The sequence below is a fragment of the Drosophila melanogaster genome, chromosome 2R, assembly GCF_000001215.4.
Source record: "Drosophila melanogaster chromosome 2R".
Taxonomy (NCBI): Eukaryota; Metazoa; Arthropoda; class Insecta; order Diptera; family Drosophilidae; genus Drosophila; species Drosophila melanogaster.
This window is the reverse complement of record NT_033778.4, coordinates 17699054-17721877: the sequence shown is the minus strand read 5'-3', so window position 1 is coordinate 17721877 and position 22824 is coordinate 17699054. Positions and strand designations below refer to the sequence as shown.

Sequence of the window (22824 nt, the reverse complement as noted above, 5' to 3'; positions counted from 1 at the left end):
ACATACCCCAAACTAAATTGCGCATTAAGCATCTCGAACATTATCCCACCAGCAGCAGTGGCGTGGCAGCATCAGCAGCAGGTGCCACACCCCCAAAAGACCCCCTTCAACTTGACTTTTGACTACTACGCAGTTGATTCCACATCCGCATCACATCATCCATCCCACAGCCCACATCGCACATCCCAGAAACCCATCCCCATGCCCTATCCCAAGTTTTATTAGAGAGAGCTGTCTGCGTTGGGCTTTAATCGATAGAGAGGATTCTGCGCAGTCCTCCACTCCTCGGATGCCATTCACAAAAAGGGGCGGCCAGTGGGCGGGGCAGGAGGTGGTTGGGTGGGCGAATCGAGTGGGTGCTCCTCGCCCAGCACACTCATCATGGCTGTTGTGTCTGCGGGTAATTGTTGCTCGGACCTCTGATGGCCAAAAAATGAGACTAGACAGCGGGCCAAATTAAGAGGAATGAGGCGGAAAATGGGGTAGAATGCCAGCTCCGGGGCGGAAAAAGTGGCTCACTGGCTTTGTGGGTCAGCTATTTTCGGTTGTCACGCATATTTTAATAAAATATATGCCCGGAAGTAAATTCAAATTAACATGCAACAGTCGCCCTTGCATAAATTGTAGCATAAATTTTTGTTGCAAATGACCTTGAATGTTTCGCACCCCTGAATGATGCAACAAAAGTGGTGAAATGCAAACTCCACGACCTTGTGGATGATTTATTTCATAAACGTACATATGTGCATACATATGTCGATTATTATCCTCGCATTTAGCACATCCGTTGAATTTCACCAAAGGACTCTTTATCATTCAAAAAATTAACCCTCTGGAATTTCCACTTATTAAAATAATCACTTTTATTTTCCACATAAATTTAACGCAAATTAAAAAGGGAAGCAAAGCATTTGGAGTCTCATGATTTAGTTAATACGTTTATTTAATAACTAATACTGTATAGTTTTTCTTAAGATTGCACTTTCAATCGGCCAAGGAATTTGCTATTTCATCACACCATTTCCATTTCAAAAATTGTGTAATGTAGTTGGCGAGAAAAGTGAAAAGGGGGGTTGGAAAAATGCAGGGGCGGTGGATAATAGAGAAATCAACCATATTTTGGCTCGAAAATACTAAATGCACGTATTTCGATTTCGCTAAAAATGTTCAGCCATTGGCAAATATCCAAAATGTATACAGATTTTAAAGAGGGATTATTATGTGCATACAGAGGTGCATATGTATATATGTACATACGTATATATATATTAGCTCAAGCACTTGGCCTGGTCAAGGAATGGATAAGTGAAAGTTTCTGGGGGAAGACTACGACTCGGGAATCACAAAATGCGCAATAAGAGCTGTCTTACAAGTCCATAAAAGTTCCAAATCCCTTTTATGTTCGTGCCCAAGCATCATTTCCGGATTTCACTATCCGCTGCTCGCCTGCAACATTGGCAAATGGCACGTATACGGATACTTACACTGAGAAAAATTACACTAACTTCAAAAAGTAAATGTTTATAATATGAATACACATAGAAGCGTAGCATTAACGTGTAGGTGGGAGATGTAGGGTAGTGTTTTGTTCTTGCTTTTGTTTTTTTTTAATATATAACAAACGCAAAACAACCACCAAAAAATCACCATCGTTTCTGAGAATTGATTTGGTCCTGGAAGTTATTTGAAATGATATACTGTAGATGATTTTATTTCTAGGCCTGAACAGGCTTCGATAAGATGTTAAGATACGAAAGTAAATTAGAGAGAGAGTTTGTGAGTGCGACACGGAAAGAGATCGTTAAAAAATACTCTAAAAGATCACCAAGGATCAAAGGAACATTTTAACTCCATTTAAAAACTCTCACCGGATAACAACGGTTGAATGTGGTATATGGTAAAAAATAAAAAACACTTTATGCACTTTATGAAAGAATGCACTTTTTTTTAAGTTTCGGAAACATTCCTATAGGACCATTATCTATACTTTTATCTCACTGCATGGCGCTATAAAAGAGCAGGAGCTCCAAAGGATGTTAGCGAACGGCTGGCAGAGGCAGTGCTCTAAGTGTGCGTTCAAGGACGTGCATGCATTATGGTCGAGCATTCCGCAGCGAATCGAGGCATTAAGCCGTGAAATGCGACCAGGGGCCAAAGGCAAAGGCCCTATCGCCTGAAAAGCCGAGGGAAGTGTTAACGCTGCGTATGTGCGATATTTAATTATCGCGCGGGGGCGTGACCAAAGGGGCGTAGGTGTGCCGTTGCAGCCACGTCCTTGCCTACTTTTCGGAGAGGCGTGAGGGATAGAGAGCGCGAGCGTTGGGGAGAGCAGCTCCACGAACGAAGGGTAGCCGAGAGCAGACGAAGTCACACGAAGCCTGTCGCTTTCATTCAGTAGAAAACGAACTCTCATCCCTCCCACTGCCCCTATCCAACCACCCATATGTCCATTTCCACCGGATGATTTGGCGCTCTCTCCCCTCTTTTGGACTACGCTGCTTTAAGCACGTGCGCCCGTTAGTTTTCCGCTCATTCGATGTTGGTTTCTCGTCCGGTGTGGTTCACAATTTTTCTTTCTGTCGCACTGTTCGCACTTCCTCTATCCGTGTATGTGTTCATGTGCGTGTGAGTGAGTGTGGGAAAGTCAGCAGCAACAACAAATACCCAGGAGAGCGAGAGAGCAGAAAGATCCGCCGAAAATTAGGTAAATAGCGGGCACAAATGTTGCAACTGGTTAAAGGGGTAAGGCGCTTTAAAGCTGCACTCGAAGAAAGAAGTATAGATACGGTCGTTGATTTTACTTCAAATTACATTCATAAATAATGTAAATTAGATAAAATTAAAATTAATTATTGAGATACTGCGAATAAGCCTAATGTATGTATATTAAATAGATTTTATTAAATGTCTGAGTTAACAACTTTTTACTTAATCGAACGTTTTTAATTTTCATGTCATCCCCTTGTTGTATTGATATATGTATTTATCTTCGCTTTATTCGTTCCTTGTCAGTGTATAACTTTACAACATCCAATTTGGGATTATTGCACCTGGGTCGATTGCATCTAGGACTTGTGAGAGAGGAATTACGGAGTCTGCCAATTTTGTAATGTTTTTGGTAATGCAGGGATCCTTTACGACTTTTTTGATTTTTTTGCGAGCGCACACACAACAGAGCGTGTTTTCATTTCAATGTTTACATTTTTTCGGTTTCTGTTTTGATTTTATTTATTTTCCTTTCCCGAAATAAAGCAGAACATATAATTTTTTTTTTGTTTTCGAATTTTGTCTGCGACGTCAAAGACATTTTAATGTCCAAATATATAGTCGTATATATTATATGTATATCGCTTTTAAAGCAAATGGAGAAAATTTCGCATGTTTATTTTGTTATATTTTAAGGCACGCAACATATCCATCTGGGGTTAAGTGCCAGACATCATCAATCAATTAGTCATTTGATGGCGATATTAACAGGCTAGGCATTATACATACATATGTATATTTATGTTCATGATGGCATCGATATACATAGGATAATCCATGGAACAGGTTGATTAAGTGCGTATTTTCCTCAACGCTGCAGGTTTCGGTTGATTTATTGCGATACCAAAGGAATAGAGTAACTATTTAGTTCTCACCTTAGTATTGCTTTTTCAAAAATTGTTGTAAAATAATAATATATACCCTTCCTTGTTTTACTGCATTACCAGAGAATTTCCAGAAAACACAATCTGTTGCCTTTCCGTTGTTTTCGTTTCATTTGCATAATCAAATTTTGTTTATGATTCGCAGCCGCATCAATTTAAATGCAAATCTGCAACTGGCCAATTGCAGAAACTATTTTACTTCATACCAACCCCCGCCCCCTTGGTCATGCCTCCTCGCGTTGGGAATTTCTCGAAAGTTCTCGAGGGCTCATTGGGGGAATAAGAACTTGACACCCGTAAATTATTGAGCACTACCCCTTTCTCCTCTTTTCCAAACGTAAATTGCATCCAATTGGTTTTGATTGCTCAATCTGATGCCGCACTTGTTGGTGCTATTTTTGCATGCTTAGATTGCACAATCGGGGTTTGAAGAATCAAAGGTTTTCACGCGAGTCCTAATTGACTTTTCTATTTTCAGCTATGGATAAACAGAATGCAAAAATGTATGCAATTGCCGTCATAAGTTCGCTCATTGAGATTCGCAATTGAAATTCACTTTACCGAAATGAAAATGAACCAAATGAGCATTTAGTCAAGTGAGAGCGAGCGAGAGAGATGCGCCGCCAAGTTAACCGTTTCATGTGCAACGTCATCGTCATCTGAAGAGTACCGCCGTAGGAAAAGTAAAGAGAGCGCGCGAGCGCATTACGCCCTTGTTTACACGCCCATTTCACAACTCCCCCGAAAGGAAACATCATCCAAGGACCTCCTAAGGACGCATATAAGACCGCTATTTGGATAATTAATGCAAAGGAATCCGAATTAAAAACTTCAGCGATAAAAGAGTCTGCGCAAAGAGAGAGCGCACAGAGCGAAAGAAGGGGAGAAAAGAAAAAGATAAAGAGAGCGAGAGCGAGCGCCGCTTCGGTGGGCTCCAAAAATCACATCGTGCAGGTCCCATTTGGAAAAATTGCGTCTCGCGACACAACGTGCGTCCAAGTCAGCGGAAAGTTTTTCGATTCGCGGCCCGGTTATTGAATTTGTATATGCGTTTGTGCGTTGAAAAACTCCAGTTTCTGTAGTTATTTGTCATTGTCGTTGTCAATCGACAACCATAAGCTAACCCATTAACCAATTTTATCTAGTGCGACCAGTGTTAAATATCGATTTTTTCGGCTAATGCGCGTCGATGACCTCGCACACAACAACAACAGCAACAATTGAGAGCTAAAGCTGCAAGTACACGCAGAGAAACAACAAAAACGAAATAAAAGCACTCAAAAGCTGTGTCTAAGTTTTTAAAGTAAGCCAAACAACACAAACGTTTTACATAATTGCCCCAGTGCCAAAAGCGGCAGCCACAACAAAAACAACGAAGAAGAAAACAACGGCGTTGCAAGGGGGAAAACTCTCGATTGAAAGAAGAAGCAGAGGAGGCAGAACAAGAAGGCGGAGAAGACTACCCGAAAAGAGCGGCAGCCGAAAACCGCAAAGACACATGCTCAGATACCGTCTCGTGTCCACTCACTTCCTCAAGCAGCCGTAGTGTGCGAGCGAGCGAGACAGCCACACCCGTAGAGGGGGGACCGAGAACGAGCACGAGAGCGAGAGAGTGTGGGTGTAACTGCGAATGCACTTGCAACTGCAATTGAGAGAGAGAGAGTGACAGCGAGAGCGAGCGATCGCAGGATACGATTGTGCTATAAAAGTGCGACAGGTGCGCTCTACCTGCCCATTCACCGTTAGTCGTCGTCGGTAACTCATTTAGTTGTCGAGAGTTCCTCTTTACATCCCAGAAAGAGGCAGGATCAAGGAGCGTACTAAAGAAAAGGGGAGGAAACTCAAACTCGCCAGCGAGAAAGAGAGAGAGAGAGAGGGAATTCACATCCGATCCGGCACTAAAATCCATTCACAACGTATTCGCTAGGAGTGCTACGCCATTTGGGTCTGAGCTATAGTCTAGATAGCGAAAATGTGCAGAGATCGCGATATGAGTTTGTCGTAGATCAGCGCAACCGTCGTTACAAGGTCAAGAAAAAAATTAAGCTCAAGAGCGAGTAGGAAGGTGAGCGGGCAAGAGCCCAAGGGGCACCGAAACAAAGAGCACGATTGCGTGAGATTGCGAAATCCTGGACCACCAGCAACCACAATAACCAGATCTAGCTACCATACCAAAGTTAACAATAATAGCGAAAGGCCACAACAGCAAAATAATAGTTAATTTATCTATAAGGACACCGTCATCGCTTCCATTAACGAGTGCGCGTGTGAATCAACGGCAATGTGACTATCCTGCGACTCTGCATCCCAACGGTTCTAGCCGGTTCGAAACAGTATCTTAAGCTTCGAGCCAAGTGATTTCGCGCACCCATCGGTCTTCAATTCGATTTGGTCAGTCTCAGTCATCTTTTTCCACCACCAGTCGAACGGAAAACGACGTGCAACTGGCGAACGTACGGGGAAAAACCAGCAAGATTGAAGACTTTGGGAGAAATCTTTGGAAGTCCGTTAAGGCTTGCATTGTAAGTACTGCATTCACATTTGAGTAATACTAACATAGATTCATAAGTGGAAGTATAAAAGGTATTATCCCTAAGTTATTTGGTATTATAGCAATAGATGTGATCTTGCGTATATCGAACCATTAACAATAGCAGAAAATACAATTGTGCAGGAAACACTTATTAATAGTTAATAAACACATTCTAGATTTCTGATCAACACTGCGCGGCACTATGTGGTACACAATTACCCACGAATATTTGCAAATGCTACGCTGTGTTTAAAGCGAATTAGTTCCGTCCGTGAAAGTTACACAATATTTGTAAATAAACGAGCGGAAAATTGTTTCTAAAAGTATCGAATATGGTAAATAAGCCCATTATATTTCCGATGGGACGTCTTAATTTCCCGTATTTTCACACCTGTCCGCCACAATTGCCGTTTATTGCTGTACATGTATTTACATAAACGATTGCCAACTAATTGCGAGGTGTATCAGATATGGTACATACGTAAATAATACTTTGTTTATTTCTGCCACCGCCGCGGCTTATAAAGAAATTAACACATTTGGCCAGGGCAATGGAAAAAGTTAGCGAACGTAATAGGATCCATTGCATATTTTCAGACGCCTGCTGCAAAGTTGAACAAACGCTGGCGATTTCGGGGAAAAGCCACTTTGATAAACATATTGGTATCCATTTTATCGCCATCAATTTGTACAGTTTATTTTTTTGCCCTATGACAAAGGAAAGTGTTATCTTGTTAGTTTTGCTACCGATTTTTCCATTACATTTCCATTTAATCGATCCACTTTGTGTTCTGTTTTCTGTTTCTGCGTGCGCTTTGTTTATAGTTTTTTTTTTTTTTTTTACATACAGATACTGAGTTTGAGTCATGCCACAAACAGTGGGCCCTACAGCTAAGCGGAAAGTTTTCCCTGCCGAAAAAGATGTGTCCCCCACCCATTTGCTTTATTTGTTATCAAGCGGTTTTGTCGTTTTGTTAATATAATATAGCCCATTTTAGCGCTTTTCCTTTTGGCCCCCTCGGTTTTGTTGCCACCAAGCTTAGGGATTCGTGACGTGCAACGAAAATTGGTTTACCGAGTATGTTGACCCAAAAAATTACCATCTTTATTGACAGTCTACGTTTGAATTTGTTTTTCATATATATGACTATAGTTGAACATAAGCCAATTAAGCTGTAGTCAATGGTGGAAGTATGCACCACATTTGGGAAGCCACTGTGTCCCGACGACGAAATTCAATTAGCGCGTAAACTAAACAGATTAGCAAACAGTTTTTTTGCGTTTTTAGCCAAATTGTGCGGTTTCATCTATTTTTAGGCATTGTTCGAAAAGTTCAATGTGTAAGCAATCAAGCGTGCGGTTATTTTTGGCATTGTTTAAATTTCTATTTGGCATTCGGCCTGGTCCACTGATCGCCATATATAAAATTATCGCCTGGGATCTCTGTGTTTGTCCAGACAAAAACGCCACTTTCATCAGGGAAGTAGAAGAAGGGGGCTGGCAATATCTCGGTATTATACGTATGGCAGAGAACAAAGTATGGATTTATTATGAGAGTATGGATTTATTACATATTGCAATCGCTTTATTCCGTTGCAAGCTAATAAAACAGCACGTTTAACTGACTTTTTTAATACAATTTATAGCGTAAGGGCACCTTTTTGCAAAAAGCTTTGGTAAACAAGTTTATAAATAGACAGCTAAAAACAAATGCCTTAAATATTTACATTCCAAGATACTTAATTTAGAAACTAAACTAGACTCACAACGTTTTTTTTTTTTGAGCAAACAGCAAGCTGAAAGCCTTAGTTAACATGTGAAAATCACTTAACTGTTTAAGTTGTACACTTAGCAAAGCTGCAGTACTTTGTTTCCACAGTTTGCCACATGATCTTGTCGTTCTCCACTCTTCAGATCATTCATTAAAAAACCACGAGTCACCGTGCGGCGATTGAATAAGACAATCGGCATCCATTAGATGCATCCGCCAGGGTCGTGTGCCTCGATTGTGGATCTCGTGACCAACTGTGCCGGGTGGTGGCGGTCATGTGGCTGGAGTGTGTCTGGGATCAGTCCGCCATGTGACACCATTGGATAGGGAGCAAATTCATTCATTTGGCTAAGTAAGAAGATTGGCCTGCGTCGTGTTCCATCCGAAATTAAATGTTAAAATTAAATTGAAATCAATGCGAATAATTTAAATGACTGGGGAAACCTGTTCACGTTGAACGCAGCTCGTAAATTATGACAACCAGCTTCGCATTCCCCTTTCTTCTGCCCCTTTTGTTGGGTTGATTTTATTTATATACTCGTTGGCAAAGTTCACGAAACTGGAAAAAGAAATTTCTGATTGCTGTCGATTTTTTTTTATGAACTGCAGATGCCTTCATCAATTGAAATTGATTGATTCTAACGAAAGCGGGCGAAAATAAAGACGCGCATAAAGAGAGCAGAAAGCGGAATTTGTAAATTAATTGATGGAACCAAACGAAACATAAACAACAACAACAGCAGCAGCAGAAAATGATCAAGTGACTGCCAATAAAGTGATTACGTCACGCGGGGAAAACGAAGGATATGAACTTTGAACCCATGCACACTTTTTTGTCATTAGCTCGATTTTGTTCTGAAATTTCTTTCCAACATTCCAACATCTTTTCCAGCTTATTCGTAATTTGTTACCCCTTCGCTTCGGTTTTCCTGCTAACTTTTTGTCAATCTTTGCTGTTTGCTGTTTCAGCCGCGCTTCATTAAATTTTAGCGAGCTTCGCATTTGCATTTTGGTTTCGGGCCTGGTATTATTCCATTGGCATTGGCCCATAACTTGTTGGGTAGTCTCAAGTTTTCTACCCCACTTCGTTCCTTCTTGGCCAGCGTTCTCGTTTGAAGTTGCGCAATCTTCGAAATTGCAGCCGAAAAACTCGAAAAAACACGTGACAGACATTAACCGATTTCGTAGGTTGGGGTGGGGTTTGTCGAAATAGTGACTTGTTTAGTCGATATAGCCCGTGATTGATGCCATTTGTTGCGGAAAGTTACGTTTGCCAGTGTTTTTCAAAAATAGAACTTTGGCAAAAATAGAAACTCGTTTGCCTAGTTTCGAATCTAAAAGGCCACATATTATGATCATGTCTGGCCACTTGAAATGGCTGCTTGAAATTCCAGTGGCAGTACATAAATTAAATTCGCTATCAGTTTATGTGAATCGGCTTGCCCTTATCTAATCGGTGTGATTAATTGTCGTTCAATTATAAACACACATTTGTATCCATTCGGGGCGTGTACGTGCTGTCAACTGTGTGCAACGGATATCTTTTTTTCAAGACTCCGTCAGCTTGGCATTCCATTTTCCACTTTCGATGGGACTTTTCCGGCCTTGTCTTCGCTTAATGGAATTTTATGGACAATGATTGCACTGGGTGCAAACTGAAAGTGACTCATTCGGAAGCCAACTAAAAGTAGCTAGATAAATAAATAAGATCTGTGATTGCTTTATTTCAATAACAACCTCAAATCCAAGAAAAAGTTCATTAACGATTATATAACTCCCAAGACATCACAGTTTCGGAAACCTAAGAACCTAGAATTGTAATTAAATGCATAATTCAATTGCCTAATACCATTAAATGGATGGACAAGCTATAAAAACTGATATAGACTAGCGTTTTGTTGACGATTCGGTTGCCGAATTCCCGAGCCACTCGAATTGATGAAATGTCAACACCGCATACCACTAAGGTATGTATTATCAAGAGAGCCCCCGTTCATATCATAAGCACAATTACGCTAACACTGTTTACCCACTCGATCCCAATGTGGAGGAGACCTAAAACCTCTCAATGGTCGGGTGACTAGGAGAGTAATATGTGCGGCCCGGGGACGACCTGCAGTCACCGGTTAAATTCCGGTTTCAGCCGGCGCTGGGCAGTCTGAAGCTGTTGTTATTTTCGAAGATGTTTTTGCCTGGTTACCAGGTAAATCCGACTTATCAGCCGGTGAAAATGGCTTTTCAATATTTGTACTCGAGTAATCATTGGACACTCTCGACGGCCAGATATATTCGCACGGTCTTGTTAAAATGCCCAAATCTCGCATCTCACACGATTCGCATAGCCACAAATTGCGCATACGCCGCGTGGGCCAATTTTAGCAACGCAGTGTGAGGCGACGCTGACGCGTTTCACCGCTTGAGCCGCGAGGCTGCGGTACATTTGGCTGCCGCCACTGCCAAACAGAGGCAGAGCCGAGTAACAAAGCCCCCCATAAATCCAAATGCTATTGTACCCATGACTTTGTTTTCGTGCCGTTTCGGGCGGTAAACATATTGATTTCGGCGCGTGGCTCTTTCAAAAAAAAAGTGGGCTACGCGACCTTCGGGGCGGCGGCATTAGGGCCGGAGGATTAGGTTAATTTATGGGCTTCCTGGCGGAACTCTTTGAAAACAATTGAACAGCGTTTAAATCGAACTTTGGTTAAAAAAGTATCTTTAGGGTTGTTTCTTTGGTTAATCAATGTGTAATTAGTTTAGGTGATTGAAGAAAAGATATATTTACGGCACAATTATTTCAATCATTGATAAATAAAAAGACTTTGTTTCCTTGTTTTTCACTTTCCTTCGCATTTATCTTTTCAATGGTTTTTCTAAACACATATTTGGCTTATTTAGACTATCAGGCGGTCTATTGAATTATTATTGCCGAGTTGATTTGGTTCCCAAACCACTTAGACTCTAATCGTCTGCCGTCCATAAATACTTCATGACGAAGGACTCTTATCGAGAATGTCTGGTTAGGTGTTGAAAATCTGGCAATAGCACCTGCTTACTGGCAATCTTTATCTAAATACAACAAATACAACGAAAGCGAAATTCGAATAAATGCCAATTCATTTGTGGGCTCGTGTCAGCTGTGGATTGGTGGTTTATTACGAATGGTTATCCATTTCGACCTTTTGACGGAACTTTTGAGTCATGCACCTGTGCGGTTGCTACTCTGTAAACAATTACTGAGCCGTTTTATTGCATAAACAATTCCGGAGAAGAGAAATCATAATGACAGAGATATTATTTCCAGTTCCGATGAGTAAATTGTACGATTCTCTGCTAGCCATTTAGCAAACAGAAGCTTGTAATGCATATATATATAGATAACATTTATGATCCCATATTCTACATTCTGATTTCCATTCATTTTTATCGTGATTGAAACTTAATGCCAATGTACTTTAATTCTAGAAACAACAAACGCGACACCTGTTCGATTGAAGTCCAAATGCATTATCCATTATAAGGTGTCAGGCGACAGGCTTTCACTTGTCCCTATCTATTCGACTCCGAAAATCCCCAAAACTAATTCCCCTTTCCGTCGCAGCTTTTTAAGCAGTCTAATTAATTTGATAAAGACCGAAGACCCTTATTTAATGGGCCAGCCAATTGGAAATGATTTGCACGCGCCACTCTTTTATATCAAGATTGGTTATCATTTGTTTTTATTTTTAAAAATATTAAAATATATAAAGTTATAAATAGGTATTTGGCATTAATACGACTGCCAATTGGTGGCTGTAAAGTGTATCACGCATACGCCGTGTTGCTTTTAACATTTTACATGATTCAAAAACTGTGGGTGGATGCTTAATATAAATGTTTGCAGCACTATAACGGCAGTCTCATAGGATTTATTTGAAATGGAGTGTGTATTTCAAATACTTATTATTACTTGCTTTCTGAGTGTATAATATTGCAAATATATATAATATTTCGAAATGTTCTGTCTCTCGATGGCGACTGAACTCGATCACGTTCGCCATTGACGTCACTGTTGGGCGCGTGGATCTTAATTAGTGCGTCTCGTTTGGGATCGGGCAGTTGACCGAAGATGCTCCGATATTTGGTTAACCTAGAGGATAGTGACTCAGGCAATTCCAGCTCGCACGCCTCGCAGCTGTTTTAATTTATGTATGTATGTATATGTATGTGTACACACGTCGTGACATTGCACTTGAATTTTGTCTCTCGCATTTCGCAATTTCACTCGCATTTGTGCCCCTGCATATTTCTGTGATTATTTCCCGCTCCAGCTACCTGTCTTTGGCCTCGGATCCATCGAATCTGTGCGATCAATCGATCGATTTTGGATTCGCGTGTTACGGAGGGCGTAAACAAGTGCATAAATTAATTCAAGCCATTAAGGCGGTCATATAGTCTAGATGTGCGGCTAATTAGCGGGCCAGATTTATTTTTAACCCTCCGGCGAACCTTTCGCACCCCGCCTATGCACATAAACGCACCCACCACCCCCACATCACCCCTCGTGATAAGGATGGTAAAGGTTTACCCGATAAAAGCCACAGTGGCTAAAAATGTCTCCTGTTGGTCTTGTTAGCATTCGCGAGTGTTGTTTACCAAAGCTTTCGCACCTTTTGCCACCCCTCTCATTGAAACCAACCCCCTACCCCCCTTGCCAGCTATTTCCCGATCGATCGGATCGTCTCGTATCGTATGGGATCGGGGAACTATATCACTGCGCGGGCGCACTCTCTCGCTATATCTTGGCCGCTCTCGCGGGATTTTCGCATATAATTCGCGAGGTCGGAGCGGTATGGGCTTAATAGTGATTCGGTGCGCCCAAAGAAAGCAACGTTGAGAACGTTACCTCCTTCAATATTTTTTTTTGCTCGGCTGTGTCCGAGCCAAAAGCAAAAGATACTTTGAGAAAACTCTAGAGAGCTGGCAAAAATTATTATCGCGGAAAATCGCGAATATTGTGTAAAAACTGAATAGCAACCAACAACATGTGAATTATTGATAAAAAAGTGGAAACACTTGAGAAAAAAAGGCGGACAGAAAATAAAGAGCAAAAACGTGAAAAGGAAATTTCAATTAGTGTTTATTGAAATTTATTAAGCGAGATTTAAGGCGTTGACATTTTTATTATAGCTTTTATTCGCTCAACAAAAGTCTATTCAAATCAAACGCTTGTGATCAAAACTCAACGTGAAATTAATTGTGATAATAAATCTAGTTAGACTGATTAAAGTAGAGATTAGACAACCAAGATGACGCCCAGGCTTATTACATATATTTTGGTAAATTTTACATTTTATTAAATTATACTCATATCATATTATCAATAATTATGAAATTAGGCGCTTATCAATTCTCTATCCAACATTTCATCACTTTATTATATAAATCAATTCGCAGAACTTTGATTTATAAAAATGAAATAAAGTGCATAATTATTAAACGTATAAGGAAAACTCTTAAGAATCATTAAAAAAATTAATTGTGTGTGTAGAGTAATAGATACCTATTTTAATTGTCTTACAATTTTTTAGAGAAAAAAAACATTGATATATAAAATTAAATAAACTGAAGATTTAAATGTAGTTTAATGAAATCGTTTACTGATTTTGACGATGGTTCATGACGAGGCAGAAAAAAATGTGTTGAAAAGAATATTACTCATACGACACGGTGTGCCGGTCACTTATTAACCCACTTAATTGTGCCAGGGGACGACATTTCTCGGGCTGTTTAATTATTTATAATTTAAGTTTGAGTTCGTCACGGAACTCTGATGGATTTTTCACATTGTCTCACTGTGTTTCTTCGATTCTCTCTCTCTCTTCCTTTTCTCTCTCTGTAGTGCGGCATGCGCCATCCCACAACTGGGCTGAACGAAGACGACCTGAGTCGTCTCACTGGTTCATCATCGTCGACGGCTTCGTGCGGCAGCGCAGCATCCTCATCATCGTCCTCATCCTCGTCGTCCTCGAATCCCGCTGACCGACATGAGGTGGTCTGCAGTCCGGAAAAGCCAACGCCGACGGGCACGGACAAGAGCCAACTGAGCAGCGGCTTTAACTCCACTTACCTGCCGGAAATCATACATCCGGCTCCGGAATGGCAGAAGTCATCGCGCAAGCGCAAGGAACGCCTGGACAGCACCTCGGCCTTTGGCCAGGATCGAAAGTTACAGCGCAGCAACAGCGAGGAGCTGCTCACAGAACCAGCTGCCATTGTGTCTTCCACAGCCCAGGCAGCAGCCGAACTTCTGGAGGCCCAGTGTGAGGTTATAAGACGGGTTTCTTCGGAGGATTTCAAACGCACGGCCAGTTACGCCAACTATCGGCAGGAGTTCGAAAGGGAGCAGGAGGAGTGCTCGGAGCTGGGTGAGAACAATGCCTCGTTGGCCAACCTGCCGACAGGAGAAGCAGCCAAAGAGCGTCCTCGTCTGGAGACAAGCCCCGCTCGCCAGGCACCAAAGGAGGCTAGCGATGACTCCGAGTGCGAGCACGAAAGGCGACGCAGCAGTGAGCGTTTCTGCAAATCCCGCCAGCCGCCGGTGCGCAAGTCTGGCGTGGCCAAGAAAGTCGGCGGAGGCAGTGGCTCCAAATATCTGCCATCTCGACGGGATGAGCAAAGCGCCTACAAGTACGACTTGTCGGCTTTGAAGTACGAACGCAGAGGTTTCATTAGCAGCAGGAAACAGCAGCAGAATCAAACACAAGCAATGCAGTCTGCTGCCGATCACAACGACAACAACTTGATAGACTTCCATCAGCAGCAGAAGGAGCTGCAGTCGAAGCGGAGTGCCAGTATTTCCCCCACACCCACCACGAGCTCCTCGGCGGGCAGCGATGACAGCACGCCCACTTCCAATGCACCCGCGCCCATCAAGGCCAAACCCCAGAGGCAGCAGCAGAGCCTGGATCTCACCTCCGCGCAGGAGTCCCTGCCGTGGGAGCGTGGAGATGAACCGGCACCCATTCTGAGCAGAAGATACGCCCACTCCCGACCACATATCGGTGGCAATCTCGATGCGGCCGCCAAATTGGCCAAGGTCATGCCATATCCCCAGCAGCTGCCCAAACAGGCATCCACCGTGCAGCTGCACTCGGACATCACCGACATGGACTGCTGCCTGGAGCCCATGGATGCCGTGCGAGCGTTCAGTTCGCTGGAGAATATGCGAACCCGCGACGTTATGCAACAAGTGTTGCCCGCCATGATGGGTGCATTTCAAACGCCCGAGGATCGAGTGAAGGCCATCAACAGACGCGTTACTGTGCTCAAGAAGAAACTGGTTCAGCTGGAGGAATCCCTGGAGCAGCGACTGGGCTATCGGCCATCTCAGGCGGAGCGATTGAACGACAAGTACATGAAGAATGCCCTGGCGGAGTTGAGCAAGCTGCGCAAGGAACGGCACGAGCTCAAGACTGATCCCATCGCAGCTCTGGGTCTGAAGGTGGGCAGCGGCGGTGGCGCCGGCATCGGTGGCCAGGAGGTCGCCAAGAAGCTGGAGCGCATGAAAGCCACACTCGCTGAAATCGAGCAGGTAATAGAGATTTCCTTTAGCGGCTCTTCGTCGCTTTGCAAAATCACGAGACACGAAAATATTTTATGACAATTAGCGAGTGGAACTGACGTCAGAAACATTTCCATGTATTTATATACAATAGCCAGATATCAAATATATTTATTGTACGCAGATTGCCTCGACAGCCGCCGTCTGCGGGTGACATGTTTAGCAATTTGGCAACAACTTTGATCTTGCCCCATTGTCGAAAGGCACTCGGAACACATTTTTCGAAAACAAAATCTTGTTTTGGCTAGAATATGAAAATACATTTTGCGGTTCGCCGACATTTTATTCCCTGTCAGAGAGCTTTTAAGGGGAAAATAGGATAAGTAAGTGTAAATAGATCTATTAAATTCGATGGTAAAAGGGTTTTGCCATAACATTTTCAGTTCTGTAAGGGAAAATTTCATTTGAAGGAACTTATATAATGAGAATATTCAATTATTTTCTTGCCGTTGCTATGGTTTCAGTAGGACAGACCGAAATCGCGCATTCCAAATTAGGTTGTTTCTTTCGCATTATAATGAGTATCTATTTATACACATATACCATATGCATTCAGACAAGCCTCCTCATTCTCTATATTGACAAATTAATGATATATTTGTCATAGAGCGCGGCAGACAAACATTTTCGCCCATAAGGAATCCGCTCGAAATTGAATTTCTGCCAAGAAAACAAAGTGTGTGATTGGCTTTGGTGTGGAAATGGGCAAATGCCCAAAGAGCAGCCATCCAAGTGCTTGGCCATATATACATACATATATTATTGTTATACTGTAATGTCGGCATTGCATATGTATAATTTGTTTACAATACGGATATATTCCGCACTTGTTTCTATTTTTATTTGGCACTCTATTTGGCATTCTTCTTTTTGAATGTCTGCCATTGTCGCTTGGTCATCGCCAGTCTGCCATAAACAAATCAAAAGTGGTTAATACCTCGTGCCACTCACTGATTAATTGTCTTGTTTACCAATGTGGGTGGTCTTTATCAGTTAACTACAGGCTTCTGTTCCACTGATTAGCAGCTTTTTATCGTTTTGTATCGAATCGCAGTTGTCATATTAAATAAATTTAATTAAATCTGATTGTAAAAGATAATTTACTAATTGGCTATGTATCTGTTACCTTGCAGAATTTGAACGAGAAACGCGTGAATGGTCATCGTTCTGAGCAGCTAGAGGATCTGAATGCCGACCAACTGGTGCAGGAGAAGAGCGCCGTGCAGCATGGACTGCTGTACTTTGAGAGCCTCTATGGCCATCCCATTACCAAGGAGGAGCGCGATGCTGCCCGGCCGCTCTACGATCGCTACCGGCAGCTGAAGCGTCTGGTGTCGCGCACCGTGATGTTTGGAGCGGGCACAGGGATACCCGAGTTGCCCACAATCCTGGAGCACGAGGCCATGGTGTTTGAGGCCACTTCCACACCGCTGCAGTATTCGTCGAACAACAGCACAGAGACCACCAACTCGCCCAGCGACTCGAATGCCCCGAATACTCTGACCCAGAATGCCTCATCCGACGAGTCGACGACCACCACCACGTTGACGGGTCCGGCAACGGGAAATTCGGCCACAAGCCAGGAGAACCAGGCCGCCAGCGAGAATATCGCCGCACTGAGTGTGGACCAACTCTGGGAGCAGCTAGATCGAGCACGCGATGAGAAATCCCTGCTAAAATCCACCATTCGGGAGTACGAGTCGCTGTTCGAGGAGCAGAATGGACGCAAGATGCTCAAGCAGGATCGTCGCTCACTGGAGACGGAAACCTATGCCCAGTACAAGGAGAAGAAGGCCAAGGTCAGACTACTGCAGGCCCTGATCAAGAAGCATATTGGGCATTAAGCTACGGCTACAGATATCCTTCTTCCATTCATCCACGCATGCAAAACTATTTATTTCATACCCAACCAAACAAATACAGACCTAGATCTATACAAATTACATGTATTGTAGTTTTTAGACTTATATTTACCATATATTCTATAATGATACATTTTATGAATATTGTTGATTCCTTATTGTTTTTTGAAAACACATCTATTGAGTAATTGTAATAAAAGAAAATTAAATTTGATGAGACAAAACGAAAAAGGAGTGATTGAGAAAGCAAACGCTAGACATTTGATTCAGACCCATTCTCCTCTCCACATTATTCGCACGGAATTGATATCTATGTGTAACCCAAGAATCTGCAATGTATATGTTCGCACTCTTCCCATTTGTGTTCTTGTAAATCGTCATTGATGTTAAAAAATGACTTGGCCTGATTTGTCCCACTTCTGAAACGGGGAGCACACATTATTCGATTAGCTATAGTTTCGAACGATCTATGCGTGGAGGAACACGTTGCAACCGCAAATCAAATAGATAAACTTTATAAATGTTGTCTAGTAGAATTGAACATTTTATATCGATATGCAAACCACTAACTAGCAACCTATTAACCGAAATACCCGAATTATAGTTGTGCTTTCTTCCATTAAATGTTTCAGTGTGCAAATGGCACGCAACCACGCACGAAAAATCGAAAACATCTGAATATTTGATAGCGTTGGAAGCGGAAGTTAAGTTTAGACGATCATAAAGTTAGGTTCGTACACTGGCCGAAAAAGTCGGGCAAATGATTTTTGTGCAACAAGCAATTGGGTTTTTTTGAACGTGTATACTCGGCCCTAACCAACGCATACAATATATGATTATACATACATATATATATTTACAATGATAAAGAATGTAAGGCGCAAGCCAAGCAAACACATATGTAACGTGTATTTGAACCACGTACTTATATATTTACATGTTTACATATACGAACATCCAAAGCAAAGGTATATACACGTATAGGACTCAACATTTACAAATTCAATATTCTTATATGTGGAAAGCAGAGCGTTACGATTATCTCCCAGCTAACTGAAGCGATTGAATGTCTATACATAATTTGTAATGCAAAATAAAATAAAATATATCACGTTATATTAAACAGTATCTTTTGAGTTTTTATTTGTTTAAATGACTACAGCAATTTGGGGTTTGGAGTGAAATGGCGTTGGTCGATCTTTGCAATTCGCACGATACCTGCAAGAACAGATAAGATGGAAATTAGTTTCAGTATTAAATGGTTAATCACATTGATGGAAATAAATATGACTTGATCAGTCGCGTGAGTTGTCGACAGAGAAATTCAGCTATATGCTTGTCTAGGTTTTCATCAAGAAAAAATGATAAGCTGGCAAAAATTTAAAGCAAATACTTACCACAAAAGTTCAGCTGAATCACAAAGCCAGATGTCAGGTATTACCTAAAAGGAAAAATAACAATGTGGATTTAAAACAAATGTCGATTTATCAACTATAACGAAATGCGTTATGTTGTCAGCTGAATATATCATCAATTATTCTTATGACAGGGATAACTGTTTGGCTTAAATAAGGTGTTCATCACATCATAATTGCTTCTTTCTATTATTCAATTACATACCTTATTAATATTCTGCGTTCATTTGGGATCTTCCATGCAAAACGACCGCTCTTTAGTTCAAGCCTAAAAAGAAAAAGTTTTGATTAAAATTGGTTCGTGCAATTGATTCCACAAAACTAAAAATATTTGTCTAGTTCAGTCAAAAATGTTAGCAACACACGTGAATTCAGGTATATGCTTGTCTATTGGTTTGTCATCAGAAAAAGGTAGGTAAATTTTAGGAATTAATTTTTCAATACACACCTTAATAATCTTGCAGGGTAGATAGACTTTTTCCCTGGTAATCTTCAAACATCTGTAAGAAAAATAAAACGCTGTTTTAATAAACGCTTCTATTAAGTGACTTAAATGAAAAGCATTGATTAGTCAGTATGTTTAACCAATCGACATAATTTCTCCGACTGGGGCGGTATCCTTAATCATCATAATATCTACATATGTAACTTTAACGTATTTTTAGTGATGGACCTACCTTGGAAATACATATTATAATCCAAACCAACTTGGGTACTGCATATTATGAAGACCTGTAAGTTAAAAAACAAAACACCTTTAATAAAAAGAAGGGTCTCAATATTCTCCTCAATTAAAAGGATAATTATATATCAGTATATTATTCCAATCGACATCATTTCTCCGACTGGGGCGGTATACGAAATCATCACAAAAATAAAAGTAAGTAGCATCAAAGATTGAGTGATAATAGATCAACATACCTTGTACTAAAAAGCCATTGCAAATCGGCTGTCAGTCAACACGGGGAATACCTGCAAGATAAAGGAAAAACGACTTTAGCAAACAGTTCAAATTGATAATCACAAATATTTAAGCAATTGGCTAATCAGTAAATAATTCCAATCGACATCATTTCTCCGACTGGGGCGGTATACGAAATCATCATAAAAATTAAATGGTGCGTAAAAAATAGTATTTGAAAGTTGACTTACCTTTAGATTTTTAGCCATCCTCAATCGGGTTTTATTTTGTAATATGTTGATATTAGCGAATCTGAAATATTAAAAACAATATTATTAGTAAGATGGTAGACATACAGTCAATGATTTAAAAAGATATTGTGTCAGATTATTGTATCATCAATTATTCTTATGACAGGGATAACTGTTTGGCTTTAAAAGGATGCTCATCACAAAGGTAATTTTTATAGGCAGCAAAGGGTAGGAGGAAAACTAACCTTCATTAATCACCAAAATTCCTTCGCAGCTTGATTTATATAGTGTGCAAATACCTGTAACAATAAAAACATTAATTATTATCAGTAGAAAATAGGAAAGTACTAAGGAGAAGAGTTTCATATATGAATCAGCAACTTTTATCATCAATTATTCTTATGACAGGGATAACTGTTTGGCTTAAATAAAGTGTTCATCATTGCCCATATGAAAGTCTTTTGCTAGTTATATGCTTACCATTTTTAAATTTTATTCGTTCAATATCTAAGCTTTCCTGCGTTCCCTGTAAAATAAAGCAACACGTTTTAATTTAAATTCACCAAATTGTTTTAAAAGTAGAGAGTGTTCATTTTGGCTCAGTCGTGTGAAAATCAACATGATTGTTCGGTTATATGCTTGTCTATTGGTTTGACATCACAGAACAATTATATTATTATTATAATAGAGAAATTTACTTACCGTTTAACTACAAAGCGCAAAACCCAGTGAAAACAACGAGTAAACTTGAAAAAATATTTCTGGAAAGACAAAAGAAAGATGTTTAAGAACATATTCGTAAAGGTCAAATATAATATTCTTGTATGATTTAAATCAGCATTTTAGTTTTGCGTTGGATATGGAACAGTTCTCTTCATTGTATATCAAAGCGAGCTGGGTAAATGTTTCATCATACTTTTTTAAAATGTTCTTAAATCTTATTTAAAATTACCTCATATTTCCAAACTTGACCGCATTTCTGTGTTCCATTGTTCTATAAATATAAGATAAATCGAATAATAATAAGTTAGTACTGAATGTGTACATTTGTGATGATTTAACACTTGTTAATATATAATTGACTCAGTTTCTAAGGTGTAAGTATTCATCAAAGCTCTTCAAGAGTAGCAAATAATAATTAATCATCATTTTCACGTTTGGTTAGTTTGCTTATAAGAATTGATTACACACCTGAGAAAAGATTTATCCGTGGATTGTATATTTTGTTTGATTATGATTATGATTTGTGTCAACCATTTTCTGTAAATATATTAAGAGAAAAAAATCTTTGTAATAGGGGTTTAGGAAAAATCACATTTATAAGCGTATGATAAAAGTCAGCAAGATAATTTTTTGCGTTGGATATGGAACAGTTTTCTTCATAGAAATCAAAGCGAGCTGGGTAAATGTTTCATCATACAAATATATAAATGCTAGTTTATAAACTATACTTTTAATTACCTCATTTTCTCATTTTTCCTTAAGCAGACGGCCAGGATCACTGACTTAAATTCTGGAAATAAATTTAAATATTTTAAGTGTTAAAATTTGTGTTAAAAAATTTCTTAGATCTAATCTATTATAATTGAAGTCAGCAAGTTATTTTTGCGTTGGATATGGAACAGTTCTCTTCATAGAAATCAAAGCGAGCTGGGTAAATGTTTCATCATACTAAATATGTATTACAAATAATATAATAATGTTATTACCTAAACATTTTGATTTTTCCGGAATTAAGGAAAATAGGAGTCCGACATTACAGATCCCTAGGAATTTATAAGAACTTATTTCGAATCATATAATCTTCCGTCTATCTGCAAACACACAATTAAAATATTTTAATACAATAAATAAACAATTCTTGATGAGATTTTTATTTTTAGAATTTTACATCAGGTTTTAAGGTGAAAGTATTCATCAATGACCTTCAAGAGTAGCAAATAATAATAAATCATCATTTACAAGTTCTTTACCATTTAAATGTATGAAAAACCCACCTTTGCCGTAAGCGAAATCTCTTTTATTCGAATAGACCATCTGCAAAAAGAAACACAACCATGTTAATACATATATTAACAAATAGCGCATGGCTTGCTGCAAGAGTCAAGTCAGCAGTTTATTTTTGCGTTGGATATGGAACAGTTCTCTTCATTGAATATCAAAGCGAGCTGGGTAAATGTTTCATCATTGAGTTATGAAAGATTTCAAGCAACAATAGTTTACAATATGGTTACAGTACAGTACTATCGAAAAATCCACTTCTTAAATTAAATCTTTGGGATTCGAAATAAGAAACACGTGAAGTTCATGCAACCAAAGAATATTTTTGTTTCGCATGTTTCACGGATACTGTACCGGTACCGGTAGATCTTAAAAGGAGCATCCGGCTATTCTATTGCAAACTATTGTTAAGTGAAGTTCAAATAATTTTAAGTCAAAACTAACCTTACTTTGAGACACGTGTGGATAAATTTGACAGAAAGCCATAAAAACTGTTTTTTCCATAGTTATTTTCAGTTCCATTTCCTGCTACCGCACAACATCCTGTAAATTAAAGAACAATATGAGTATATTGCAATTTTATCACTTCGATCTGTCGGCAACTTGCGGGTTTTTTCTATCAGTATAAATAACCAATCAACACGTCTCTTCAGACTGGGGCGGTACGAATAAAATCATCATGTAAGCCTGCCTATTTTATACACTTTATTACAACGTTGGCTTACCCATTTGTTAAATTTTAGTTGAGAATTCAAGCAGAAAACGCGACCGTCCATTTTGAACGAAAAAAAGAAGTGGAAGAATGCACGTGGCGATGTGACCGCACTACGATTCTGTAAC

At 40.0% G+C, this 22824-nt stretch overlaps 2 protein-coding genes, 1 long non-coding RNA gene and 16 other non-coding genes across 24 annotated transcripts; 2 read left to right on the top strand and 17 right to left on the bottom strand.

The window, feature by feature from the left end:
- Positions 1–2531: 2531 nt before the first annotated feature.
- CG6424 (uncharacterized protein) lies at positions 2532–18543 on the top strand. Of its 4 annotated transcripts, NM_166246.3 has the most exons (4): positions 2532–2704; positions 4129–6172; positions 13833–15524; positions 16688–18543. In NM_166246.3, the coding sequence occupies exons 3-4, from the start codon at positions 13839–13841 to the stop codon at positions 17396–17398; spliced, it is 2397 nt and encodes a 798-aa protein (NP_725709.1). In that variant the 5' UTR covers positions 2532–2704; positions 4129–6172; positions 13833–13838; the 3' UTR covers positions 17399–18543. The 4 variants fall into 4 exon arrangements, with proteins under 4 accessions (NP_725709.1, NP_001286546.1, NP_611249.2 ...); NM_001299617.1 differs by lacking the exon at positions 2532–2704 and having other exon boundaries at positions 4608–6172; NM_137405.4 differs by lacking the exon at positions 2532–2704 and having other exon boundaries at positions 5385–6172.
- On the top strand, positions 2532–18543 carry CG46315 (uncharacterized protein). 2 transcript variants are annotated; one of them, NM_001347794.1, is made up of 4 exons: positions 2532–2704; positions 4129–6172; positions 13833–15524; positions 16688–18543. In NM_001347794.1, the coding sequence occupies exon 2, from the start codon at positions 5149–5151 to the stop codon at positions 5194–5196; it is 48 nt and encodes a 15-aa protein (NP_001334727.1). In that variant the 5' UTR covers positions 2532–2704; positions 4129–5148; the 3' UTR covers positions 5197–6172; positions 13833–15524; positions 16688–18543. The 2 variants fall into 2 exon arrangements, with proteins under 2 accessions (NP_001334727.1, NP_001334726.1); NM_001347793.1 differs by lacking the exon at positions 2532–2704 and having other exon boundaries at positions 4608–6172.
- On the bottom strand, positions 18534–22781 carry Uhg1 (U snoRNA host gene 1). Of its 2 annotated transcripts, none has more exons than NR_001754.2 (17): positions 22710–22781; positions 22429–22527; positions 21981–22020; positions 21693–21797; positions 21445–21496; positions 21175–21243; positions 20936–20977; positions 20686–20744; positions 20464–20509; positions 20229–20282; positions 19984–20044; positions 19753–19803; positions 19509–19563; positions 19280–19331; positions 19037–19099; positions 18814–18857; positions 18534–18634 (listed from the first exon to the last, which is right to left on the bottom strand). It is a non-coding gene; the product is annotated as a U snoRNA host gene 1 (long non-coding RNA). The 2 variants fall into 2 exon arrangements; NR_073887.1 differs by having other exon boundaries at positions 22434–22527.
- On the bottom strand, positions 18710–18776 carry snoRNA:Me18S-A28a. Its single transcript, NR_001770.1, has one exon. It is a non-coding gene; the product is annotated as a snoRNA:Me18S-A28a (small nucleolar RNA).
- On the bottom strand, positions 18929–19005 carry snoRNA:snR38:54Ec. Its single transcript, NR_001769.1, has one exon. It is a non-coding gene; the product is annotated as a snoRNA:snR38:54Ec (small nucleolar RNA).
- Positions 19170–19241, bottom strand: snoRNA:U27:54Eb. The gene has a single exon (NR_001768.1). It is a non-coding gene; the product is annotated as a snoRNA:U27:54Eb (small nucleolar RNA).
- Positions 19401–19467, bottom strand: snoRNA:U31:54Ed. Its single transcript, NR_001767.1, has one exon. It is a non-coding gene; the product is annotated as a snoRNA:U31:54Ed (small nucleolar RNA).
- Positions 19640–19706, bottom strand: snoRNA:U31:54Ec. Its single transcript, NR_001766.1, has one exon. It is a non-coding gene; the product is annotated as a snoRNA:U31:54Ec (small nucleolar RNA).
- On the bottom strand, positions 19876–19942 carry snoRNA:U31:54Eb. The gene has a single exon (NR_001765.1). It is a non-coding gene; the product is annotated as a snoRNA:U31:54Eb (small nucleolar RNA).
- snoRNA:snR38:54Eb lies at positions 20114–20189 on the bottom strand. Its single transcript, NR_001764.1, has one exon. It is a non-coding gene; the product is annotated as a snoRNA:snR38:54Eb (small nucleolar RNA).
- On the bottom strand, positions 20355–20431 carry snoRNA:Me28S-G3277a. Its single transcript, NR_001763.1, has one exon. It is a non-coding gene; the product is annotated as a snoRNA:Me28S-G3277a (small nucleolar RNA).
- On the bottom strand, positions 20581–20649 carry snoRNA:U27:54Ea. Its single transcript, NR_001762.1, has one exon. It is a non-coding gene; the product is annotated as a snoRNA:U27:54Ea (small nucleolar RNA).
- On the bottom strand, positions 20816–20902 carry snoRNA:U29:54Ed. Its single transcript, NR_001761.1, has one exon. It is a non-coding gene; the product is annotated as a snoRNA:U29:54Ed (small nucleolar RNA).
- On the bottom strand, positions 21065–21137 carry snoRNA:U76:54Eb. The gene has a single exon (NR_001760.1). It is a non-coding gene; the product is annotated as a snoRNA:U76:54Eb (small nucleolar RNA).
- snoRNA:U29:54Ec lies at positions 21319–21406 on the bottom strand. Its single transcript, NR_001759.1, has one exon. It is a non-coding gene; the product is annotated as a snoRNA:U29:54Ec (small nucleolar RNA).
- On the bottom strand, positions 21573–21658 carry snoRNA:U29:54Eb. The gene has a single exon (NR_001758.1). It is a non-coding gene; the product is annotated as a snoRNA:U29:54Eb (small nucleolar RNA).
- On the bottom strand, positions 21874–21946 carry snoRNA:Me28S-A1666a. Its single transcript, NR_001757.1, has one exon. It is a non-coding gene; the product is annotated as a snoRNA:Me28S-A1666a (small nucleolar RNA).
- Positions 22090–22176, bottom strand: snoRNA:Me28S-A3407a. The gene has a single exon (NR_001756.1). It is a non-coding gene; the product is annotated as a snoRNA:Me28S-A3407a (small nucleolar RNA).
- On the bottom strand, positions 22602–22670 carry snoRNA:Me28S-G3081a. Its single transcript, NR_001755.1, has one exon. It is a non-coding gene; the product is annotated as a snoRNA:Me28S-G3081a (small nucleolar RNA).
- Positions 22782–22824: the final 43 nt, after the last annotated feature.